This window comes from Littorina saxatilis, unplaced genomic scaffold (assembly GCF_037325665.1).
Source record: "Littorina saxatilis isolate snail1 unplaced genomic scaffold, US_GU_Lsax_2.0 scaffold_609, whole genome shotgun sequence".
NCBI lineage: Eukaryota > Metazoa > Mollusca > Gastropoda > Littorinimorpha > Littorinidae > Littorina > Littorina saxatilis.
In genome coordinates, this window is record NW_027126432.1 from 272 (window position 1) to 21,187 (window position 20,916).

At 42.2% G+C, this 20,916-nt stretch overlaps 1 protein-coding gene across 1 annotated transcript; it reads right to left on the reverse strand.

Moving 5' to 3' along the window:
• Positions 1-239: 239 nt before the first annotated feature.
• Positions 240-19,421, reverse strand: LOC138954867 (phosphatidylinositol phosphatase PTPRQ-like; the record flags this gene model as incomplete). The annotated part of the gene is given in 11 exon segments (XM_070326626.1): positions 240-379; positions 2,205-2,274; positions 2,675-2,782; positions 6,751-6,905; positions 7,506-7,640; positions 8,686-8,856; positions 10,278-10,467; positions 14,162-14,337; positions 17,066-17,323; positions 17,885-18,181; positions 19,403-19,421. Coding segments are annotated over 11 exon segments (1,719 nt in total), but the record flags the coding sequence as incomplete, so codon positions are not given.
• Positions 19,422-20,916: the final 1,495 nt, after the last annotated feature.

Here is a 20,916-nt window from a genome sequence, read left to right on the forward strand (position 1 = left end):
CAAGTAATGCAATGCTCGCAAGTCGCTGAGAGATTCAGTTGACAGCTTTTTCTCCCTGCGTTTTATACCGACCAACTTTATTTCTTCTTTCTTCGTCAAACTGTGTCCCCCTCCCCCCTCTTCCCTGACTTAATGTGAATTCCATAATGATACCCTCATCACGTAGAGAAATTGACCACGTGAACGCCTTTTTACTAGTAGTACGCACCTGCTTCACAATCGTCATCATTCGTTGTGACACAGACAATGAGTCCCGCCAGTGTGATGGTTCCTGGCTCCTTACTGACCAGACAGGGACACACGTCTAACGCCACTTCGCGTTGGGTGATACCCTTTTGTTCAACCAGTTTTCGACCTGCTGGAGGCGTCAGTGTTGGCGCTGTAACAAAACATATTAACACTCCATTGGTACAGGCAATAAACGGGCCCCCGGGAATCCCTAGCGCCTGTTCACAAACGACAACAACTGCATAATTAAGTAAACAAACGTGCTGACCGTTCGGGGGTCAGGACATACCCGTTCCCCGTGTAGCAGTACTTGAAGACAAAAATCGGTTATGGTTGAAGCTGGGGTCTTTGTTAAAGTGTCCGATAATTGTTATGTAGTCAATTGCCTGAAAGGTGTATACGGGCACGCCTCTCTCTCTCTCTCTCTCTCTCTCTCTCTCTCTCTCTCTCTCTCTCTCTCTCTCTCTCTCTCTCTCTCTCTCTCTCTCTCTCTCTCTCTCTCTCTCTCTCTCTCTCTCGCTAACAGTCAGCATATTAGAAATAACTCATACTATTGTGTTTTCAGCGAAGCAATTGGGTCCGATATTTAGAAGAGACAAGTATAATGCCGACGAGTCGAAGACGAGTCGCATTATACTTGGATTGGATTGGATTGGATTGGATAAGATTTACAGTCCAGTGAGGTTACCCTCATGGAAATTCGGGCTGCTTTCTCCCCGGGGAAAGCGAGCTGCCATACATACGGCGCTACCCATATTTTTTTTTTCCTGCATGCGTGTATTCATGTTTCCTGAGACCTAATGCCGTGTGAGCTGGAATTTTTTTACTTTATTCCAAGTCCCACGGGTATTTGATGGACATTTTTATCTATGCCTATACAATTTTGCCAGGAAAGACCCTTTTGTCAATCGTGGGATCTTTAACGTGCACACCCCAATGTAGTCTTTCCTGGCAAAATTGCTTAGGCACAATTAATAATTGTCTACCATACCCGTGTGACTTGGAATAAGGCCGTGAAAGGTAAATATGCGCCGACATGGCTGCAATCTACTGGCCGTATAAAATTTCATCTCACACGGCATCTCTGCACAGCGCCTAGAACTGTACCCACGGAATATGCGCGATATAAGCCTCATTGATTGATTGATTGATAGTGTACTTGAAGGGACCTCGGTTTTTCGTCTCATCCGAAAGACTAGCACTTGAACCCACCACCTAGGTTAGGAAAGGGGAGAGAAAATTGCGGCCTGACCCAGGCCTGAACACGCAACCTCTCGCTTCCGAGCGCAAGTGCGTTACCACTCGGCCACCCAGTCCCAGTACTGTTGTTCGAGTCTAAATCAAGGGCGGATCTGGGGGGGGGGGGTTACACGGTTACGTAACCCCCCCCCCCACCCCCCCAAAAAAAAGAGGTAATTTATTGGCTCAGGATGCACCAGATAGCTCCATTTTGCTTCTTTGGATAAAACAAATTTCCGGGGGGGGGGGGGGCATGCCCCCGGACCCCCCTAGAAGCTTAGGCGCCTTCGGCGCCGTCAACTTGTATCTTCGCAGTCATTTTGTAACCCCCTCCCCCCTCCAAAGTGAATTGATCCGCCCTTGTAAATATCGGACCCTATTGCTACGCTGAAAACACAATAGGGTTTATACTGCTATTCTGACATTATATGATGAGTTATTTCTAATATACTGACTGTTAGCCAATGATAACAGACATGTCGAGAAATAAGATATCAAGCATGAGCCTTTTAGGCGAATGCTGATATCGTTTGTGCAAACATGACAAGTAAATGGATGCCAATGAACGGCGCGTTGAATTAACAATTATATTGCATCAAAATAATAAGGATATGAATTTCTTTAATGAACAAGAGAATATTAAAATAAAATATTAAAACAAAGAAAGCCAGACAAAACAATCTTGCCAGAACTTGTCTAAAAAAAGAAATACACATTATATTAATTTAAGTACTTACCTACAGCTTCAACAGTAACATTCATATGCGAACTAATGCCAGTAAGATCGCCGTCTGCTTTGGCAAAGACCTGAAAAAGTGAGGAGCATATTGGTGTGTCATCATATTGTAAGGTGGATCCTCCTCCATGGCTATGGTCTTAGAACTAACTTAGTCTTCTCTTTTCGACAGGCTTGTCGTGTTTTAGTTCAACATTAACATGCTTTAAAAGAAAGTACCGCGATACGTTACAAGAAACGTTACAAATTACAACTGTTCAAGTATATAGCACACAAAATAATTTCATTTTGAAAACTTTCAACGGCGCCAGCGTAAAGGAATTGACCATTCTAACAAGCCAACTTGATAATGTTATACATACATAACTACAAGCAAAATGGTACATAAATATAAATGCAATGTATATGCATAAATACGTCAATAGGATACATCAAATAAAAACATCCAGGTGTAACAACAATTCTACATACACTGAAGTTGTAGGTAGCCTCTGCAGCAACTGGAGTAATTGTGCTTATTATAGGCGTGTCACAGTCTTGATCTGAGTTGCTAATCATTATGTCGTTAGGCGGTGGATCCTGCAACAAAACAACCATGTGAAGACTTAGAGCACAGGTATTATGTAACCAGAAACAAATGCTCACACAATTGATCTTTGTCATTATAAATTAATATGAATGAAAAACAAATGATCTGCTGTTCTACCTCACCCACACTGTGACCTTTAAATATGACCAGGTTCAATAAGACTTGACATCGAGTCATCTCCAGAAGTCACGAAATCCTCGAAGCTTAAAAAGTTTCAAAAATACGTACAGCTTCAAGGCCGTTTGAAAGTGTGTGTGTTTTTTTACATTTCTTTCTTATTGGCCTGAACATGACCTCACTGTGACCTTGACATTTAAACAGGATCACAAGGACTAAACAATCTGGCGGTCATCAAATCTTTCTCGCATCAAAAACAGTCAAGAAATTGATATTTTTACATTTTCGTAATCCAAAATTTAACCAATCTTGGACTTTGAATGAGGGTCACAATTAGACCTGGGTCATGTCTTGCGGTCATCATACCTCAATAGTGTATCGGAGACAAGACGTTTTCTGTATAGATGAAATAATATACTGACGTCCAAAAGAAACGCGAAAAACTGTCTAATGTCATTTATTGCCTAATAAAAAAAATCGTACACAAATTCAAATTTCATTCTTAATGTCCAATTGTTGGTAGAGTAAAACACTGACTTATGGTCCATAACACAGTAAGGTTGCGGACACGATGCGTTATTAGCGCTTAACAGAACAGTCAATAGCGTGTGTGGCCCCCATTAGCATCGATGACGGCCTGGCATCGGCGGTGCATTGAGCGGACCAACGTGTTGCTGGCTTGCCTGGGAATGTTGGTCCAGGCCTGCCGGACGGCCCGATCAAGATCAGCGACAGTTGTGGGCCTTGGGACCACCCTGTTGAGCTGTGTCTGGAGCAAGTCACAAAATTGCTCAATAGGGTTCATGTCAGGAGATAACGCTGGCCAAGGCATCACCTGGATGCCTGAGCGGTGCAGGAGACCCTGAGTGGCCCTGGCGGTGTGGGGGCGCGCGTTGTCGTGCTGGAAAACCCAGTTTCCATGGGCTTGAAAAAAGGGCAGCACATGAGGGTGCAGCACCTGGTCCATATAGCGCTGCGCTGTTACGCCGTTGCCGGGTCCAGGACCCAGGCCTTGGAAGATGACGGGACCTAGCACCTGGTTGTGGCCGATGGCGCCCCACAACATGAGGCTGGGCTGGCCTAGGCGTTGTTCTCCACGACACAGTTGTCAGCATAGCGGTAACTACTTCTTCTCCATACCCGAACACGCCCGTCGGCATGGTCAATGCAGAAACGGCTTTCATCGCTGAAAAGCACGTTCTGCCAGCGAACATTGTTCCAATTGAGGTGGCCTTGCGCCCAATGCAGGCGTGCCTGTCTATGGCGCACGGTGAGGACGGGTCCCCTGGCTGGACGGCAGTTCCTCAGCCCCCTGGAGCGCAGTCGCCGGCTGGCCGTTTGCCTAGAAATGGGTGCCTGGTGTGTCCCTTTAACAGTTCTGGCTGTTTCTGCAGCTGTTCTGAAGGGATGTGCAACATGGCTGCGGAAAATGTGCCGATCTTGCTTTGGCGTCGTCACTCGGGGTCTGCCGCTTCGCTCGGCATCAGCAGTAGAGCCAGTTATCACAAACCGCTGCAGGAGACGATAAATGGTGGATATGTGACATTGGACAGTCGCAGCCACGGCTTCCGGCGTGTCCCCAGCCTCCAGACGTCCAATGGCTCTCTCGCGTTCAGCAGAAGTGAGTCTTGGCATGGTGATAGCGTCGAATGAGGGACTGATGAAACCTGTAACGTTGTGCCATTTTTATCCTCTAGTGACAGTGAACACCACTCACTGAGCAGCTTTTGTGCTTTTCTTGCACGTGCAGTTGAACTGCACAAGAAAAATGTCTCAGCTAACTCGGGCTTTACGTGGATTGCAAGTGCGCTGATGCGGTAAAATTCACAATACACCTTCCTCAGACATCGGTCTTGATATAGTGGCTGCCAAAAATAACGCAACTTTTGTTAGTCCAGAAAAAAATTATTTGTAAAATAAATAATATTTTTCGCGTTTCTTTTGGACGTCAGTATACATTACCACACTTAATATAGGCAAAGTGTGTGTGGTCCCAAGTTTATCTTGTGTATCATATGCCAGCCTATGGTATATGAATGAAACAATGTTAAAACCAATAGTGTATACAATTTCAAAGCTTAAGAAACATGGATATGAACACTGCTATTACGATGATTCACTGTGAGCGAAAACAATTAACTATAAGGTTGATTGGAATAGTTTAAGAGAATGTGTCGTCGGGAAAAAAGTATAGACTAATAGGTTAGTCCTGTTTAACATGAGGGTGCATGTTCTTCAAAATGTAGATGTGAAATGTGTATTTCTGATATATTTGTGATTATGGAATTCTTTGTTCTGCGAGGTTAAACGCGACACTGATTTGTGAAATCAGCCTGGAAGGAGTCTTTCTCTAAGCCACACTCCATACATGTTGCTTTTTAAAATAAACGAACAAAGAGGGAACGTTGGCTGTTCTACATTCTGGCTTTACTGGTCTGACAGTTGTAACTGACAATGATGAACCCTTTTCCGCTTTCCACTTACCCCGAGAGTGTGCTCAGCTGACATAAGGACAATGCTGTTTGTGTCTCTCTTGTTTTTGTTTCGTTCTGGCTTTTGTTCATAAATCTAAGCATCAGCAACAGTGTCTCATGCAACAGTAACCTATCATCGATTCATATTTCAGTAACTTCACCAACATTAGTCAGGGAATGATTGGATCTATCTAGTGTGACCATGGCAGATGGAGATCTTTACCATACTTCTCCCACACTAATACACTGTCAACGATGTCTTTTATCGTCAGATCAGCGACTCTGTAAGCAGCGTACAGAAGCGCTCGCACTACATACCAAACTGTGTGCTTTAAAAAAAAATCAGATATTTAACATATTTGGCCATAGAAATCCACGAATTTGACATTGTGTCGTCGGTTGGACTTGGATGACCTCACTGCTGCATTACGTTTGTAAACTGTTGAGACAATAGTATCATCCTTCTAAGGTTTGTATCATGTTGTTTGACACAGTTTTCTATTCGACAATTGATTGTTACAATAAATATTAAGCAAATGTATAATCAACAACAGGAAATTCGCTTTTATTACAATATAAGTGCACAATGTGACTAATCTGACCAATGAGCACTGATTTTAGGAGATCCTCTAAATGCTATGTAATAAAATATAAACATTAGGGAGGATGGACATGTTTATTTCCCGGTCTGTATCATAGAGTGAGCAATTGAGTAAAATATGTTTTGTATCTTCGATTGCGCGCCAACAGGCACAATCTAGAGCGTCAATCTAGCACCTGTCGTGTAGGTGTTCATTTAAATCCCTGACATAACCTCCCGTGATATGAGTTATCTGCTGATACGAGGGGTGGAAGTTTAGCAGCCACAACAGCTTCAACCTTATTATAAACATGTTTGTGAAAGAAGATTACCGTATGGCGTTTTCGACTTGTTTGTTTGTTTGCTTAACGCCCAGCCGACCACGAAGGGCCATATCAGGGCGGTGCTGCTTTGACATTTAACGTGCGCCACACACAAGACAGAAGTCGCAGCACAGGCTTCATGTCTCACCCAGTCACATTATTCTGACACCGGACCAACCAGTCCTAGCACTAACCCCATAATGCCAGACGGAGCAGCCACTAGATTGCCAATTTTAAAGTCTTAGGTCGTTTTCGACTGTACTTACTACTTGTACAACATGAGTTTTAGATGTCACGCACGATGGGCTCGATAACCCTCTGGCATCGGACTACATATGATATGACAGGAACTGTGCATCTAACTGATCAGAATACCCTCTTACACTTGTGATAACAATTAAGCTAGACGTTCACGGTTTTCAAGAATGAAGTTCCAAGTATGTTTTGTCCGAATCGTACTTTACCTTATCTGTAGTACCAGCCTTAACAATGCTGCTGTTGTAGGAAATAGAAGTGATTCGTGCATTCCGTTCCTTCTCCGTTGGACATTTGACATTCAGGGTCAGGGCTAACATCCCGTCTTGTTGAGTGATGCTTAATTCTGTCACTGCGCCCGGCTCTGAAAAGATCAAAGTTGGTTTTTTTCTTTAATGGTACTCATTGACGGGAAAATGACAATACATTTGGCTGCCTGTGTACTTGATCCTTCACTCTCTTGTGCGTGTGTGTGTGTGTGTGTGTGTGTGTGTGTGTGTGTTTATGTGCGTGTGTCTATCCGACTGTCTATGTGTCCGTCCGTGTGTCTGTGTGTTCGTCCGTTCGTCTGTCTGACGTGTTATATGTGTGTTGGTGTGTGTGTGTGTGTGTGCGTGTGTGTGTGTGTGTGTGTGTGTGTGTGTGTGTGTGTGTGTGTGTGTGTGTGTATATCTGCCTGTCTGTGCGTGTGTGTGTTTCTATGTGTCCGTCTGTCTGTCCGTCTGTCTGTCAGTTTGGCTATGTATATGTACGTGTGTGTGCATCCGTTCACCTGTCGGTATCCCGCTGCTTCGACGTGTGTGCTCAACGTGTGAGTTTACAGCATAAGCCAGAAAAACTCTTTTATTCGGAAAGAGATTTTAGAAAGTCATTTCAGTCCGTAAGTACTTTACTTGTAACAACACATACTCAAACACTTTCCTCAAACACAGATGGAACATGTTGAATATTGACGACAACATACCAGTGGGCAAAGTACGGACTGTCTTGTTGGTTGGGCTGGCGGGCGGGTCAACAGTAGTAGTGTAAGGAAACACGATGACCTGGTACTCCCAGTAACTCAACAGGTTGTGGATGATGTAGCTAGTGTTCGAGTAATCTGTTTTGTGAAGAACAGATACAAAAAATATGTTACGAAAATAAAAAAGAACAAATGCGCTTACGACTCACCTTTGTCAGAAGTAATACCAATCAAAAACAAACTATCTGCTTTTAAAGGCTATATTATATATATACTCTCCCTCCACTTCGTCACATACCAAAACCCTAACGAATTAATCCAAGCATTAATGGTTTTTACGAACTGAGTTTTTATTTTATTTTTAAAGAGAATGCAATTGTTGATGTTAAGTATGTGACCAAGTGGAGGGATGATCTTACCCCATGTAAAAAGCCTAGCTGGCCAGAACTGAGATGGTAAGTCGAACTGCTTTCACGAGAAGAAGTGTGCCTTTAAATACATTCGCACACATACAAACTCCCACCACAACACCATGTTTTGAAGTTAAAAATGGAATGAATGGAGTATAACACCTAAACTGACGGCCGTTATGCCGGCATTACTCAATACTAACGCAGAGCTGTAATCATAACAGTTACATTTATTTCTTCGCGTTGTATGTATCGTTTCTCTGTGTTTGTCAAGATTGCATATGTCTTATTTTTATTTTCACCATGATTCCTCCTTACAAACAGAACGTCGACGTAAACCGATTATTCGTTAAAAATCCAAGCTTCAATTGCATTCTATTTTTAAACTTGTGTTGCATTTTCCAAACCAGGATATTCGATATGAGACTTTTTAGAGCTTCAGGTTTAGTGTAGTACATTCTTTTGTGCCTGCCCGTCTCTTCTCTTGTTAACGGATTTTTTACAGTCGCATCACACTCTCAGAATCTGCACAAGCTGCTTACAATAGAGTACCAAAACGAAAATGAGCATGTGATTTTTGCTGCCTGTATGTATCAATGCCCGGTTTCCTGCACAGGCTAAGTAAACCCTATACAATCTTGATCAGAAACTGTAAACGAATTCTGATTTTAAAAACTAATGAAATACGCTCAAAGATGATCACCCTTTCTGTACAGCTATTGAATCCATGTTCTACAATCTAAACGCAGGTTAGCAATATGCTGCTCACGTACCTGTGACAATGACGCTGCCAATAGGAATGAAGTTGTCTGACTGCAAGCCTTCCCTCTCGCTCCACGACACGTTGTAGCTGGTGGGTCCAGTTCTCTCCCCTGGTGTCCACGTCACGTTCAGCTGGTATGGCGCTGGTGTCGTCGAAGTTAGGCCCCGCAATGGCTGGGCAGCTGTCGGGTGCATTTACACAAACTGTCTTAGTACTGTTCATAAAATGATCAAAAACACACTAAAATCGACAAAGGCGTCTCTGGTTAGTTACTGCGTTGGCGGGCAAACAGTGTCTATAGGTGCTATTTTCCATCATGGCAACTTACAAATGACATCATTCCTGGGTGAACGATGATTTAAACAATCATAAATCTGTGTATAGGCATTTACTAAGGTTAAGATGCAACCTTCAAATTTGGCAAATCGCAATGTTAACATCCAGTCTGTCCGCCGTTCAGACATGACAGTTTCTGCTTAATGAATTTGACAAACTGACAAAGGTGTCATCATCATCATCATCATCATCATCATCATCATCATCATCATCATCATCATCATCATCATCATCATCATCATCATCATCATGTTGTACAAGTTCCTGTTACTTCACGCTGAGAGCATGATATAGGGGAAGGGCCCCGTAACGGACCACTTTTTGTTTCATGCTAATAACAAGCTTCAACTGTTTTCTTTTGAAGAACTCTCATTTTGTGCTTGGAAGTTGTTCTCTTCTTCGTTAACCGTTAGGCCTAATTAGAGCGAAATAGTTACACTAGACATTTACAACTGGTCCATATAAGGAGCGTAGGCGCCTAATATGAACCAGTACAGAGGCCTCCACGAGTCATAGTAAAAAGCCCACTGTGATTATACTTGAAGACAACACGATACAACTCAGTGTGCAAGTCAGACAAATTCAAATATGCATCCGAATTATTTGTTTCGGTTTGATGAGAACATTATCTGGCACACAACAAAAAACTAAAGAAACTTATCAAATACAAATAGACAATAATTGAAAAATATCAACGTTCGCTTAAGAAGACTGTTTGAAATACATTTTGAAAGCTTGAGGGTTAGGTACAGGTTACTTTCAGCAAGCTTCCTAATGCATGATTGAAACACATCTTTGTGTTTTCTTTTCTTTTTTTGCATATGTTGAAGGTGGTCCATTATACTCCATATTAGGGGACACTCACATACTTTGTATTTTCTATTATGTCTTGTTTCCGTTAGAAAGACGGGACAACACTGCTAAAATGTAATGTTCAATTACAGTCTTAGTTGTCATATATAGCAAATTCTGTTTGATAACAGCTGTGTCTGTGGACAAAAACAAGTCGGGTTTAAGCATCAGATTAAGCGTGTGCGCTGCCAGAAGTGTAAAATATTAAACATAAAAATAAAAAAGCATAACGTTTTTGTGGTTTATGCGTCCGAAACAGTTTTGACGTGTGCACGTCATCTAGAGAATGTATATATGTCTCGAATGAGCGCTCAAGCACCGTTAATTTGTCAGAACAGGAGGCGGCCCTTATCAGGAGGCAGTCCATATGAAAGGCCCTTCCCCTAATGACTCTGTACCGTGGACTCTGTTCACCTTCCGACTGAGTTGTAACGTCGTTTTTGTCTGTATCATCTCCCTTTCCTTTTTGGTTGAAGGCATTCACGCGTATTGTGTAGGCAATGTCAGGCATCAGAGACGTCACGTTCACATCAATCATTTGATCAAGCTGGTCCTTGGTTCTTGTTACGTTTTTCCACAATGGGCAGTTCTCCTCTGATTGATTCTGGGAGGAAAAAGAAAGAAGGCATACAGTTTAGTATCAATGACTGTAAATTGTAACAGGAGTGTTTCCAACTAGGATTTTTCCCATGATACATTGACCAAATAAACAGCAGCCGAGGATTCGTTCTGGGTGTTAATGCATTTTCTTCTCTAATTCTTAACCGCAAGAACTTCAAACCCACAACCAAAAAAAGAAGAAAGCACGCAAACAGAAAAAATGACAACAACGACGACAGAAGCGAATATCTGACAATTCCTTGTAATGCTCGTTTGCGATCAGCCTGAAACACAGTGTTTCGGTTTTGTCTTGCAAGCTACACACATTTTTATATTAGAAGAAAAAGAAAGTATGTTCCCTTGAAGTATACCTAATAGGATGTGAACGTTTTTAGAGAATAGGCAAATTGGTATTAATTAGATCTTCATAATTTCCTGTACCATGTAAGCCCATGTCCGGGCCCCTGGACCAGTTTTGTGAAATGGAGGTCAAACTCGTGCATTTCATGGCGTAACGTTTGTGTCATCCAGGTAGGACTGTGTCGGGGTTAGCACACATCGAAATATTGTTGTTAAAGGGGTTGTCTTAAAAGCTGGAAGCATTCCTACCTCACAGTGTTCTATCTAAACTTGGCCAAAACATTATTGCAACAGATTTCAAACCCAAATGAAAGCATTAATCCCCGTGTCATTTCATTGAAACTTTATATGACAGTTTAGACCGTTCACATAACCTTCAGGATCACCTTTTGGAGTAAATATTTATTTTACAGAGATCACGTGACCACCGCTCAAGTAAGGGTACCCTCAAAATCGACCAGACAAAAACGGAAGGGCCGAATGAAAAATACAAACAATCACAATAGGCAAAACTTTGCAACTTTGAAATACGAGAAGAAAGTTTAACCAATGATCTGTCCTGAACAGATTGTTTTGTTTTGCTATCTTGTGTATTTTGTGTGCTATGCTATTCCTACTGATGCGGGTGTTGATCGCAAGGGTGGTCTAGTGTGTGTGTGCTTGTATGTTCTTGATTTCGCTCCTTGTTCGACGGCAATCCATTTCTTTTGTTGTTATCGGTCACTGCTTTAAATAATGTGGTACCGCAACACGGTGGCCTAGTGGTAAGGCGTCCGCCCAGTGAGCGGGAGGTCGTGGGTTCGAACCCCGGCCGGGTCATACCTAAGACTTTAAAATTGGCAATCTAGTGGCTGCTCCATCTGGCGTCTGGCATTATGGGGTTAGTGCTAGGACTGGTTGGTGTCAGAATAATGTGACTGGGTGAGACATGAAGCCTGTGCTGCGACTTCTGTCTTGTGGGTGGCGCACGTTAAATGTCAAAGCAGCACCGCCCTGATATCACCCTTCGTGGTGGACTGGGCGTTAAGCAAAACAAACAAACAAACAAATAATGTGGTTCTTGAAATTCTAAGTGCGTGGCAAGCTCTTTTGGCATGGTCACTGCACCAATTGCTCTTGTTTCAGCTTGTTGCTGGTTGACGCCGCTTGTTGCTGGTTGACGCCGCTTGTTGCTGGTTGACGCCGCTTGTTGCTGGTTGATGCCGCTTGTTGCGGGTTGTTGCTGGAGGTGTTGCTGTACGTTTGCTGTACGTTTGCTACCTGGCTGCTGCCTGTTTGCTGTTGAAGACGGGCTACACTGTTGCTGTCCTTTGTTCTACGGTTGCTGTTCTACGGCTGTTATTGGTGTTGCTCCAACTTTTACCCGTATGCTCCACTGCTCCACTGCGTTTCATCGAATGGACCCTGGCTACACTGAGAGTTGAATGCACCCATGCGTAAACGCCCCCACCTTGTCATCTTTCTAACCCTTTATGACGAACTTTGAGTTGTGACAACGTATAGTGTTAACGCCTGTACAGACTAATACTTTTTACAGAGCAGCTAAGTGTTTTCTAACGTTACACGGTTCAGCGTGTTCTTATTATTTCATAAACTTTAACTGGCTTTTGTCAGTTGTCTTTATTGTTATTTTACGACTTGGTCGTAAAAACACTTTTGGCTTCACGAGAAGAGGGAGGTGGAGAGTTAGTGTATATAAACAGACGTCTAGAACTTATACTTTTGTTGTTTCTAACTAAGTTGTGTGACTGCGAGAGTGGATCGTGGTGTGGTTAGTCAGTTAGCAGTAATTGACCGTTTTAGGTCATTCTTTTGACTTTAAAACGTGACATAGTCTTTGTGAAGAAATAATTAACCAGAGGAAAGTAAAGATTATAGTAAATATATTATACATTATATTCGGTGTATTTTTGACGTACTTATTATGTTCTTATCCACATTGCAAAATGTGTGTAGATCGCGAGATAATTTCGAAAAAAACATGTCTCAGTTTATTAAGATCTTTCCAACCCAGACATACGCGTTGATGTACACGTTCATATTAAATTGAAAACGTCTTTGAAAACATCTGAAACGAATTAAAATATAATATATTATATTATCTGACTAGTGTACACACCCATGCTTTGTAAAAGCACCCATGCTTCGTGAATAAAGGTCCCAGGTCTCACTAGCACATTTCTTCGACGTCAAGTGTTAGGTTGAGACGCGCATCCTCATGTGAGACCTTTGATTTGTTTGTTCCACTGGCTGGGTGCGTAAAGGCGTGTATCTCAAGTTTGACTACCATTAGGAACCTAAGCTACTTACCAAATTTGAGCTCAATTGACCCCAGAGTACCAGAGATACAAGTCTAATCCGTAGACAACCAGAGAAACAAACGGAGAAGCAACCAAACAGAGAAACAAACAAACAAACAGACAGACTGAAGCCTGTAAGCCCCTTTATTACATTAAGGCGGCTTAAAAACATTAAAGGCGATTAACTTTTTCAACTTTTCATCCGCCATGAGGTACAACATAACACTGGTTAATATAATTTTTCCTCGTTGCTGAGAGACACAAAAAAGAGTGCGATTTTTAGCGTGTTGAGTAAGGCCAACCAAAAATCGAAATTACACCAGATGCTGTTATATGAAGTCTTATATCGCGCGCGTATATCCAGACTCGGACTCAAGGCGCAGGGATCTATTTATGCCGTGTGATATGGAATGTTTTATACAATACATCACGCATTCACATCGACCAGCAGATCGCAGCCATTTCGGCGCATATCCTACTTTTCACGGCCTATTATTCCAAGTCACACGGGTATTTTGGTGGACATTTTTTATCTATGCCTATACAATTTTGCCAGGAAAGACCCTTTTGCCAATCGTGGGATCTTTAACGTGCACACCCCAATGTAGTGTACTCGAAGGGACCTCGGTTTTTCGTCTCATCCGAAAGACTAGCACTTGAACCCACCACCTAGGTTAGGAAAGGGGGGAGAAAATTGCTAACGCCCTGACCCAGGGTTGAACTCGCAACCTCTCGCTTCCGAGCGCAAGTGCGTTACCACTCGGCCACCCTGAGATGCGCTTCCGTCCACGTTGCGTCTGTGCTTTCTCACTCGAATCGCTGAATGCCAACCAATGAACACAGGCCGCTGTGCGGTTACAATTCTCTTCAACACATTGCGTTTATCTGTTCACGTTTTGCTTTTGAATACCTGTTAGTTATGACAGCAACATGTTTGAATACCTGTTAGTTATGACAGCAACATGTTTGTCTACTCAACGTAAGCATTACAGTGACTGTTGTTAACATTTCAACAAGGAAGTACACACAATGACTTACAGAAACACCACAGTCGGAACAGAGGACCACAACAGCAGACACACACTGCTGACCATCCAGTGCCCGGACCGTGTACCCCGTGATGTTGCCTTTGGGATCGTCAGGTATTCTCCACGTCACCTTGACCCAGCGACTGCCCTTCTGAGAGATGTCTAGCTGAGAGACTTCACCAGCAGCTATACGCCAGAAACACACATCGCTTCTCGAGTTAACAGACTCTAGTATAGAAGACCTCTCTGTTCGGAAAAAGTCAATGCTGAGAGAGCAAAACTTCTACTGAACTATTTCACTTACAAACAGATGGCTGTCTGCGACTTGAGGCCACATTTAAGAACCCCTCACCCTCACCCCCCCCCCTTCCCCCTCCAAGCCTACCCCCGCCCCAATACACACCCTAACGGCATGGTAACAAGATGCATAGCTCAGATTACAAAAGGACAAGGTTGCACATGTAATAGTGAAATGAACTAGGTTAGGGCCTACTACAGCTAATGCATGCAGCCAACCTAACTATCCTGAATTACTGTCCTTCTCAAGTAAACGTGCTAAATGACAATGAACCAATGTTGTAATTACTTCGTGTGAATGATTGAAATCACAAGTGGATGAAATACTACAAGTTGATAACATTGTTCATTGTCTCTATCGACGCCCGTTTTTAACCGCTTGCTTCCCTTTATATAATAAATCGTCCATAGATCGTCGTTCTCCCGAACTAACTCCTTAGTATGTCATCGGCAATAGAGGATTTTGGGATATCCTTTTTATGCGCCTTTCGGCGATTGGTCAATGCATTTCGTATCGATAATGTCGGTCTCGCTTGAAATTATCGCTACTTGATATTGCTTTCCAAACTTATACAAAGTGACCGGGAGCGTAGGGTCAGTTACTGAACTAGCCCCGACGAGTGAGATATGGAGAACAGTACACAAATACGAACGGAGAGACACGGAAACTCGAGTCACTGAGTCGTTGCCACGCTCGAGAACTCAAGTGTAATATTTGAAGTTAAAATCTCCCTTGACTACAGTGCGACAAAATAGTTCAGTTGGTAGAGACCCCGATTGACGGTGCGCTAGTCCTTACATTTGTGGTCCCGGGTTCGATTCGCTTCGATTTTTTTTTTGAACTCGCAGGGGTGGGACTCTCTTGTGATGAAAAAGGAGGAAATACCTTTTTTCTAGGGCGATTTTTTTTTACATGGTACATTAAAGTCTGTGCAATCTGGTGCATTCTGAAATTAAAATTATACTTGTTTGGATCAGGTAAAAAAAGACATTCTCCTCACTCCCCCTAACCCCAAAAAACCCACCACAAAACACAACAACCACACAATCCAATCAAACAAAAAAAACCTTTCATACAACAATGATGATAGCATTGTAATGGTGTATATTTACGTAATGAACCATATATCCATAATCCAATACTGGCAATAGTATGACGCAGAAAAATAGATTACTCCAGCGGAATTTGTAAGTTGTGTCCACGGAAAATCGCGGATTCGCGGAAAAGTCCCACCCCTGACTCGTAATTCTTGCATTTGTTGTGTGTGTGTGTGCTTCATTCCAAACGGTTTTCAACTTTTTCTTGTTTTCTTAACTCTACATACTTGTATTTTTTTCATTTTGATTTATCCCAAAGATTTTGAGTCGTGTATTAAAATTCGAATATAGTGCATGAGTGCCATTGAACAGCTTTCCCACTATCCCGTATTCTACTTTTAGTAATGGATACTCCCAAGGAAAAGTCAAAGGGTATATGTATTATCGCGTGTCGACTGCTGGTAATAGTACTTAGCTGCTTCTATTATTATAGGTTTCTGTTGAAACTGATTAAATACTGAAGTGTTGGAACGCCATTCAAGTGATAGCCCGTCTTGACTGTGTGGATTTCACAAGGAAGATGTTGAATATCGTTTATTATGTTGTAGTTATTACAATGATGTTCGAAGATTAACAATACGAACCTTACCGGTTGATCATCTAAATTGACGGGCGCAGAGGCGAGGTAGTAAATTAAGACGTCGGCCTCCTAATCGGGAGGTCGTTAGTTCGAATCCCGGTCGCTGCCGCCTGGTGGGTTAAGAGTAGAGACTTTTCCAATCTCCCAGGTCAACTTATGTGCATACCTGCTAGTGTGCACGCAAGCACAAGACCAAGTGCGCACGGAAAAGATCCTGTAATCCATGTCAGAGTTCGGTGGGTTATAGAAACACGAAAATACCCAGCATGCCTTCCCCGAAATCGGCGTATGCTGCCTGAATGGCGGGGTAGAAACGGTCATACACGTAAAAATCCACTAGTGCTAAAAACATGGGTGAACGTGGGAGTCTTAGTCCATGAACGAAGAAGAAGAAGAAGAAGAAGAAGAAGAAGAAGAAGAAGAAGAAGGAAGAAGGAAGAAGGAAGAAGGAAGAAGGAAGAAAGAAAGAAGAAAGAAGGAAGAAGAAAGAAGAAGAAGAAGAAGAAGAAGATCTGAATTTACAATTTTATTGTTACGACTTTCTTAAAATATTAATATAGTTGATAAAGTATAGATTTTGAGTACCCTATGTTTACCATGCTCATTATTTCGTGTTTAATTATTAGTATGTACAGGTTTTTTCGATATATTTGTTTAAAGTGATGTTTGCGTTAATTAAATGGGTGTTTGTGTGTGCACACGACTTAGTTTGATACGATTATATATACTTTTGTATTTAACCATAGCTTCTGCGGGAAATTGAATTAGTCAGTCTGCGTTAGTCATCATCACTCTACACTACGCTGTTCTTCCCACAGTATTACTCTGCTTGTATTTTTTTGATCAATTGATTTATGTAAGCTATTTTCCCCTCTTCATTTCTTTTCTTTCTCTATGATGCCACATTGTCCAACCTAAGATAAACTTAACCATACTCACGTTCAGCGTCGACGAAGAAAGAGTCAGTCAGAGGAACACTGACGATGCCGCCACTGACCGCCACAATGGTCACCTGGTACGTTACGCCCGCCGTCAGGTCACGGAACGTTGCTTCGGTCAACGAGGTCGTATTCTCCTTGCTGACTTGTGTCAGAGTGACACGGTAGCTCTCCACGTTTCCCAATGAGGCATTGAAATGAAGGATAACATCTGGCGCTCGGTGTAGTTCTTGTATCAGTTTCCCTGGCTGGGCAGGCTCTGTACATACATACGTCCATCAATACACACACACGTAAATACATGATAAGTATTAGTTTCAGTATTAGCATTATTATTGGATATACAGAAGCTAGACAAAATAGGAACAAAATATCGTGATACCAACAGCTTCAAACATAACGTCAAACCTTAACCAGCACCAGCACCATCCCCACCAACAACAATAGCAACCGAGACTTGACCCTTGTTTATATGACGTCACGGTTTTGCGTACACAATTTTGATAATGATGTTACATAATAGTACATGTATTTGGTGTATATTACTTCTGCGTTGGTTAAAACGCTCTGTCCTGTTAGCTACAACTATAAATTAAAAAAATAAGTCTGTATTGCATCAATATTAGATTGTTCAGTTATTCTGTCTCACCCATACTCACTGGAGAACAACTCAATACAGTGCCTGGGAAGACGAAAGCTTAAACTCTTTAAGACTTTATTTCAAACGCGGTTCTGTGAATGTTGTGGACAAATGACTTGATGAGACATTCGATTTGTGTAAAGGCAACAGCTAGAGCAGGTCCAAGCACAGTTCACTCACTTGTGTATACCGTGACGGCAGGACCCTCGTATTCCACAGTGTTGCTTCCATGGCCCGGGTTGCTCGGTGTTTTTGTCATCACGCTGATACTGTAGGCTGTTCCTTGAATCAAATTCTCGAAGTTGTGAAATACGTACGCGTCGAACATAGATGACACATCGGTACCACTAGAATCATTCCTGGTTGCCTTGTATTCAAGACTTGCTCCAGTTAGGCCAGTTGGCATGGTCCACGTGGCATTGATGCTTTTCTCTTCAGCCTGCCCGGACCGCGAGGGAGTAGTCATCAGATTGTTCTCTGCAAAAAGAGAGAACAAAAAACCAAGATGAACGTTTAAAAATTCCTTATTATAGGCGCACAAGAAGAGACTGTCAAAACGCTAATATTTTTCAAATAGTTTTCTTAATTTTGAAGGGAAAAGTTTAAATATTCAAGTTCTGATGGTTAATCATTTCTTACTTTTTAAGCTTCCTAACTCCTGATTGTGACCTAGAAAAATATAGCGATGAAAATCTGTATTCGTCCACTCTGGATGGTGTGAGGTGTCTATACACTGCAGTTAATTGAGCGCCCCACTGGTTTTAATGGTCCGTTACACGTTCAGTTTACACCAGCAACATATATGACACAAAAACACGTCTTAAAATATACATTTCATTGTGGATTGACTGCCATGCGGGCGAGACTCCACGCTAATTTCGGTACATTAACGTCAGACTTGTCATCTACAGACAGAATGCCGCAAATTCCTTCTGAAACGAATAACTGTTGTGGTTTTTAAGAGACACGAGAGTTGAACGTCTGAACATGTTAATCTTACACGTGTTCTGTGTTTTGGTCGAACCATGAAGTCCACAATGAGAAAGTAAAAAAAAAAAAAATTCCGGGAGGGTGGGGTCGGGTGGAGCAGCGGCAGTGGCGCTTGCACAGGGGGGGGGGGGGGGGGGGGTCAGATCAAGGGACTATTTACATGGCAGTACGCCAGGGAGCAAAGTCCTCTGAAACTGAAAGAGACGAAACATTTATAGATTTTCGGGATCGAAAAAGGAAACTTGCAGGTACTGTTGTACATGTTAGCATGTATGGGAGTCCATGACATAAGCAAGAGATGTAATATAGCATTACAATCCCCAAATAAAAGAACAAAGTTGGGAATCATGAAAAAGGCTGTCAATGATCTGTGGGTTCCGGGGTCTGGAGTTTGTTTTTCAAAATATAACTGAAAAAAGTCATTCTGTAGCTTTATTTTCCTTTTTCGTGTTGTTGTTTGTTTTGCTTTCGAATTTTCAAGAATAAAAAAGAAAATAGAGGAATTACCTCTTAAAAGAGTAAGGTTTCATGCCTGGGCGTTAAGGTGGTGGTGGTGGTGGTGATGGTTGTGAAAAAAAGTTGATCGAATTATAAACGATCCAGTAGTGGGGAAAAAAAGAAACACACGGTTTAAATCATTTAAGTTTTAAGGTTTTGGTGTAAGTTTTGACGAAGCGTCTACCAGGCGCCTATTCTAATGCCACTGACTGCTCAGGGTGGAGGCCATAATAAAGCCCAAAAGTGACCATGCACAGCAAAGACCCAAGACGACCCAGCCAGGTCCCTAGCCAAATTCAGGTCACCTCTAGCCGTCTAGTTGTCTGCATTTACTTACACACACATCGCCCCACCTCCTCTACCGCCATCCCCCCATGTTCTTTTTACATTTTTATTTTCATTGATTTGTTACATTTTTATTTCACTTTTCTTTTAACAAAGGTTTCCCTGTCTCACATGCCCCTAATGGGTTTTCCGTGAAGGCGTGACACATTTTTGTTTTGCCTCTATCCAAAAACAGCTGAGATGTTTTTGAAAAGAGTACCTTTCAAGCTTCAAACCGACATTGCAAACATATCAAACAGGATGTAATATAAAATGTGACTTCAAAAGATATAAATACCGTTGAAAAACATGGTCGACAAAAAACAAAAGATAAACATGTAACGATCTGAAATTGAAGAGGGCGATGTGGCTTGTGTTCACGCTAAGTGTGACAACAACCATGCTGAAAAACCGCGGTACAGGTAACTGAAATGTCACTGAAATAGTTGCTGCACGCATGACTATTAAAATGACTATTTCTCTGAGGAATCGAAGAGCTGTCAGTCGTGGACCTGCACTGCATTTTAACAAACTGTGAAATAAAAAGACAGCTTTCAACGTAAAAAATACCAAACAAGCCTGTATAAACACACGCATGCACACACGCATACACACACACACACACACACACATACACACACGCACGCACGCATGTACGCACGCACGCACGCACGCACACACACACATACATACATACACACACACACACACACGCACACATACACATGCACACACACACACACACACACACACACACACACACACACACACACACACACTTCCGCACAATTCATTTCAGATACTTACTGCTTCGACATGTTGTTAGACGAAAATACTCCTCCTTGCACAGACAGTGCTTTTGGTTCGTGCCAACAACGACACACTCCTCATTATTGACTGTCTGACATTCTACTGACAGCGAACATTGTTCTCCATATATCCTTCCTGTAAGATGAAATTATTGTATGCTTTAAATGTATCTTCATTGACATAGACATAATTCTGCGTGTTTGTTTGGTACACGACTTATCACAAATTACCGACAACCGGGTATCCACAATCCACTTTGAGAAGCAGAGTGTTTACAGGAACTCAATGTATATATGGTCCTTGGATGGTCGAAAATATCATAACACCGTAATACTGACTTGTTAAGATACTGTGTATTCAGATTTACCACTCTGTACTTGTACAAGGCGAAAGGACGTTAAAAACGCTGTTCACTGGCATAACCCAGCAACATACACAATATCAACAACAGCAACAAACGCATAACGCATCAATGCAATTACATCACCACAACACAACCATCACCACAACACAACCATCACCACAACACAACCATCACCACAACACAACCATCACCACAATCTACAAAACCTATGTCAGAGGGTTCGTGT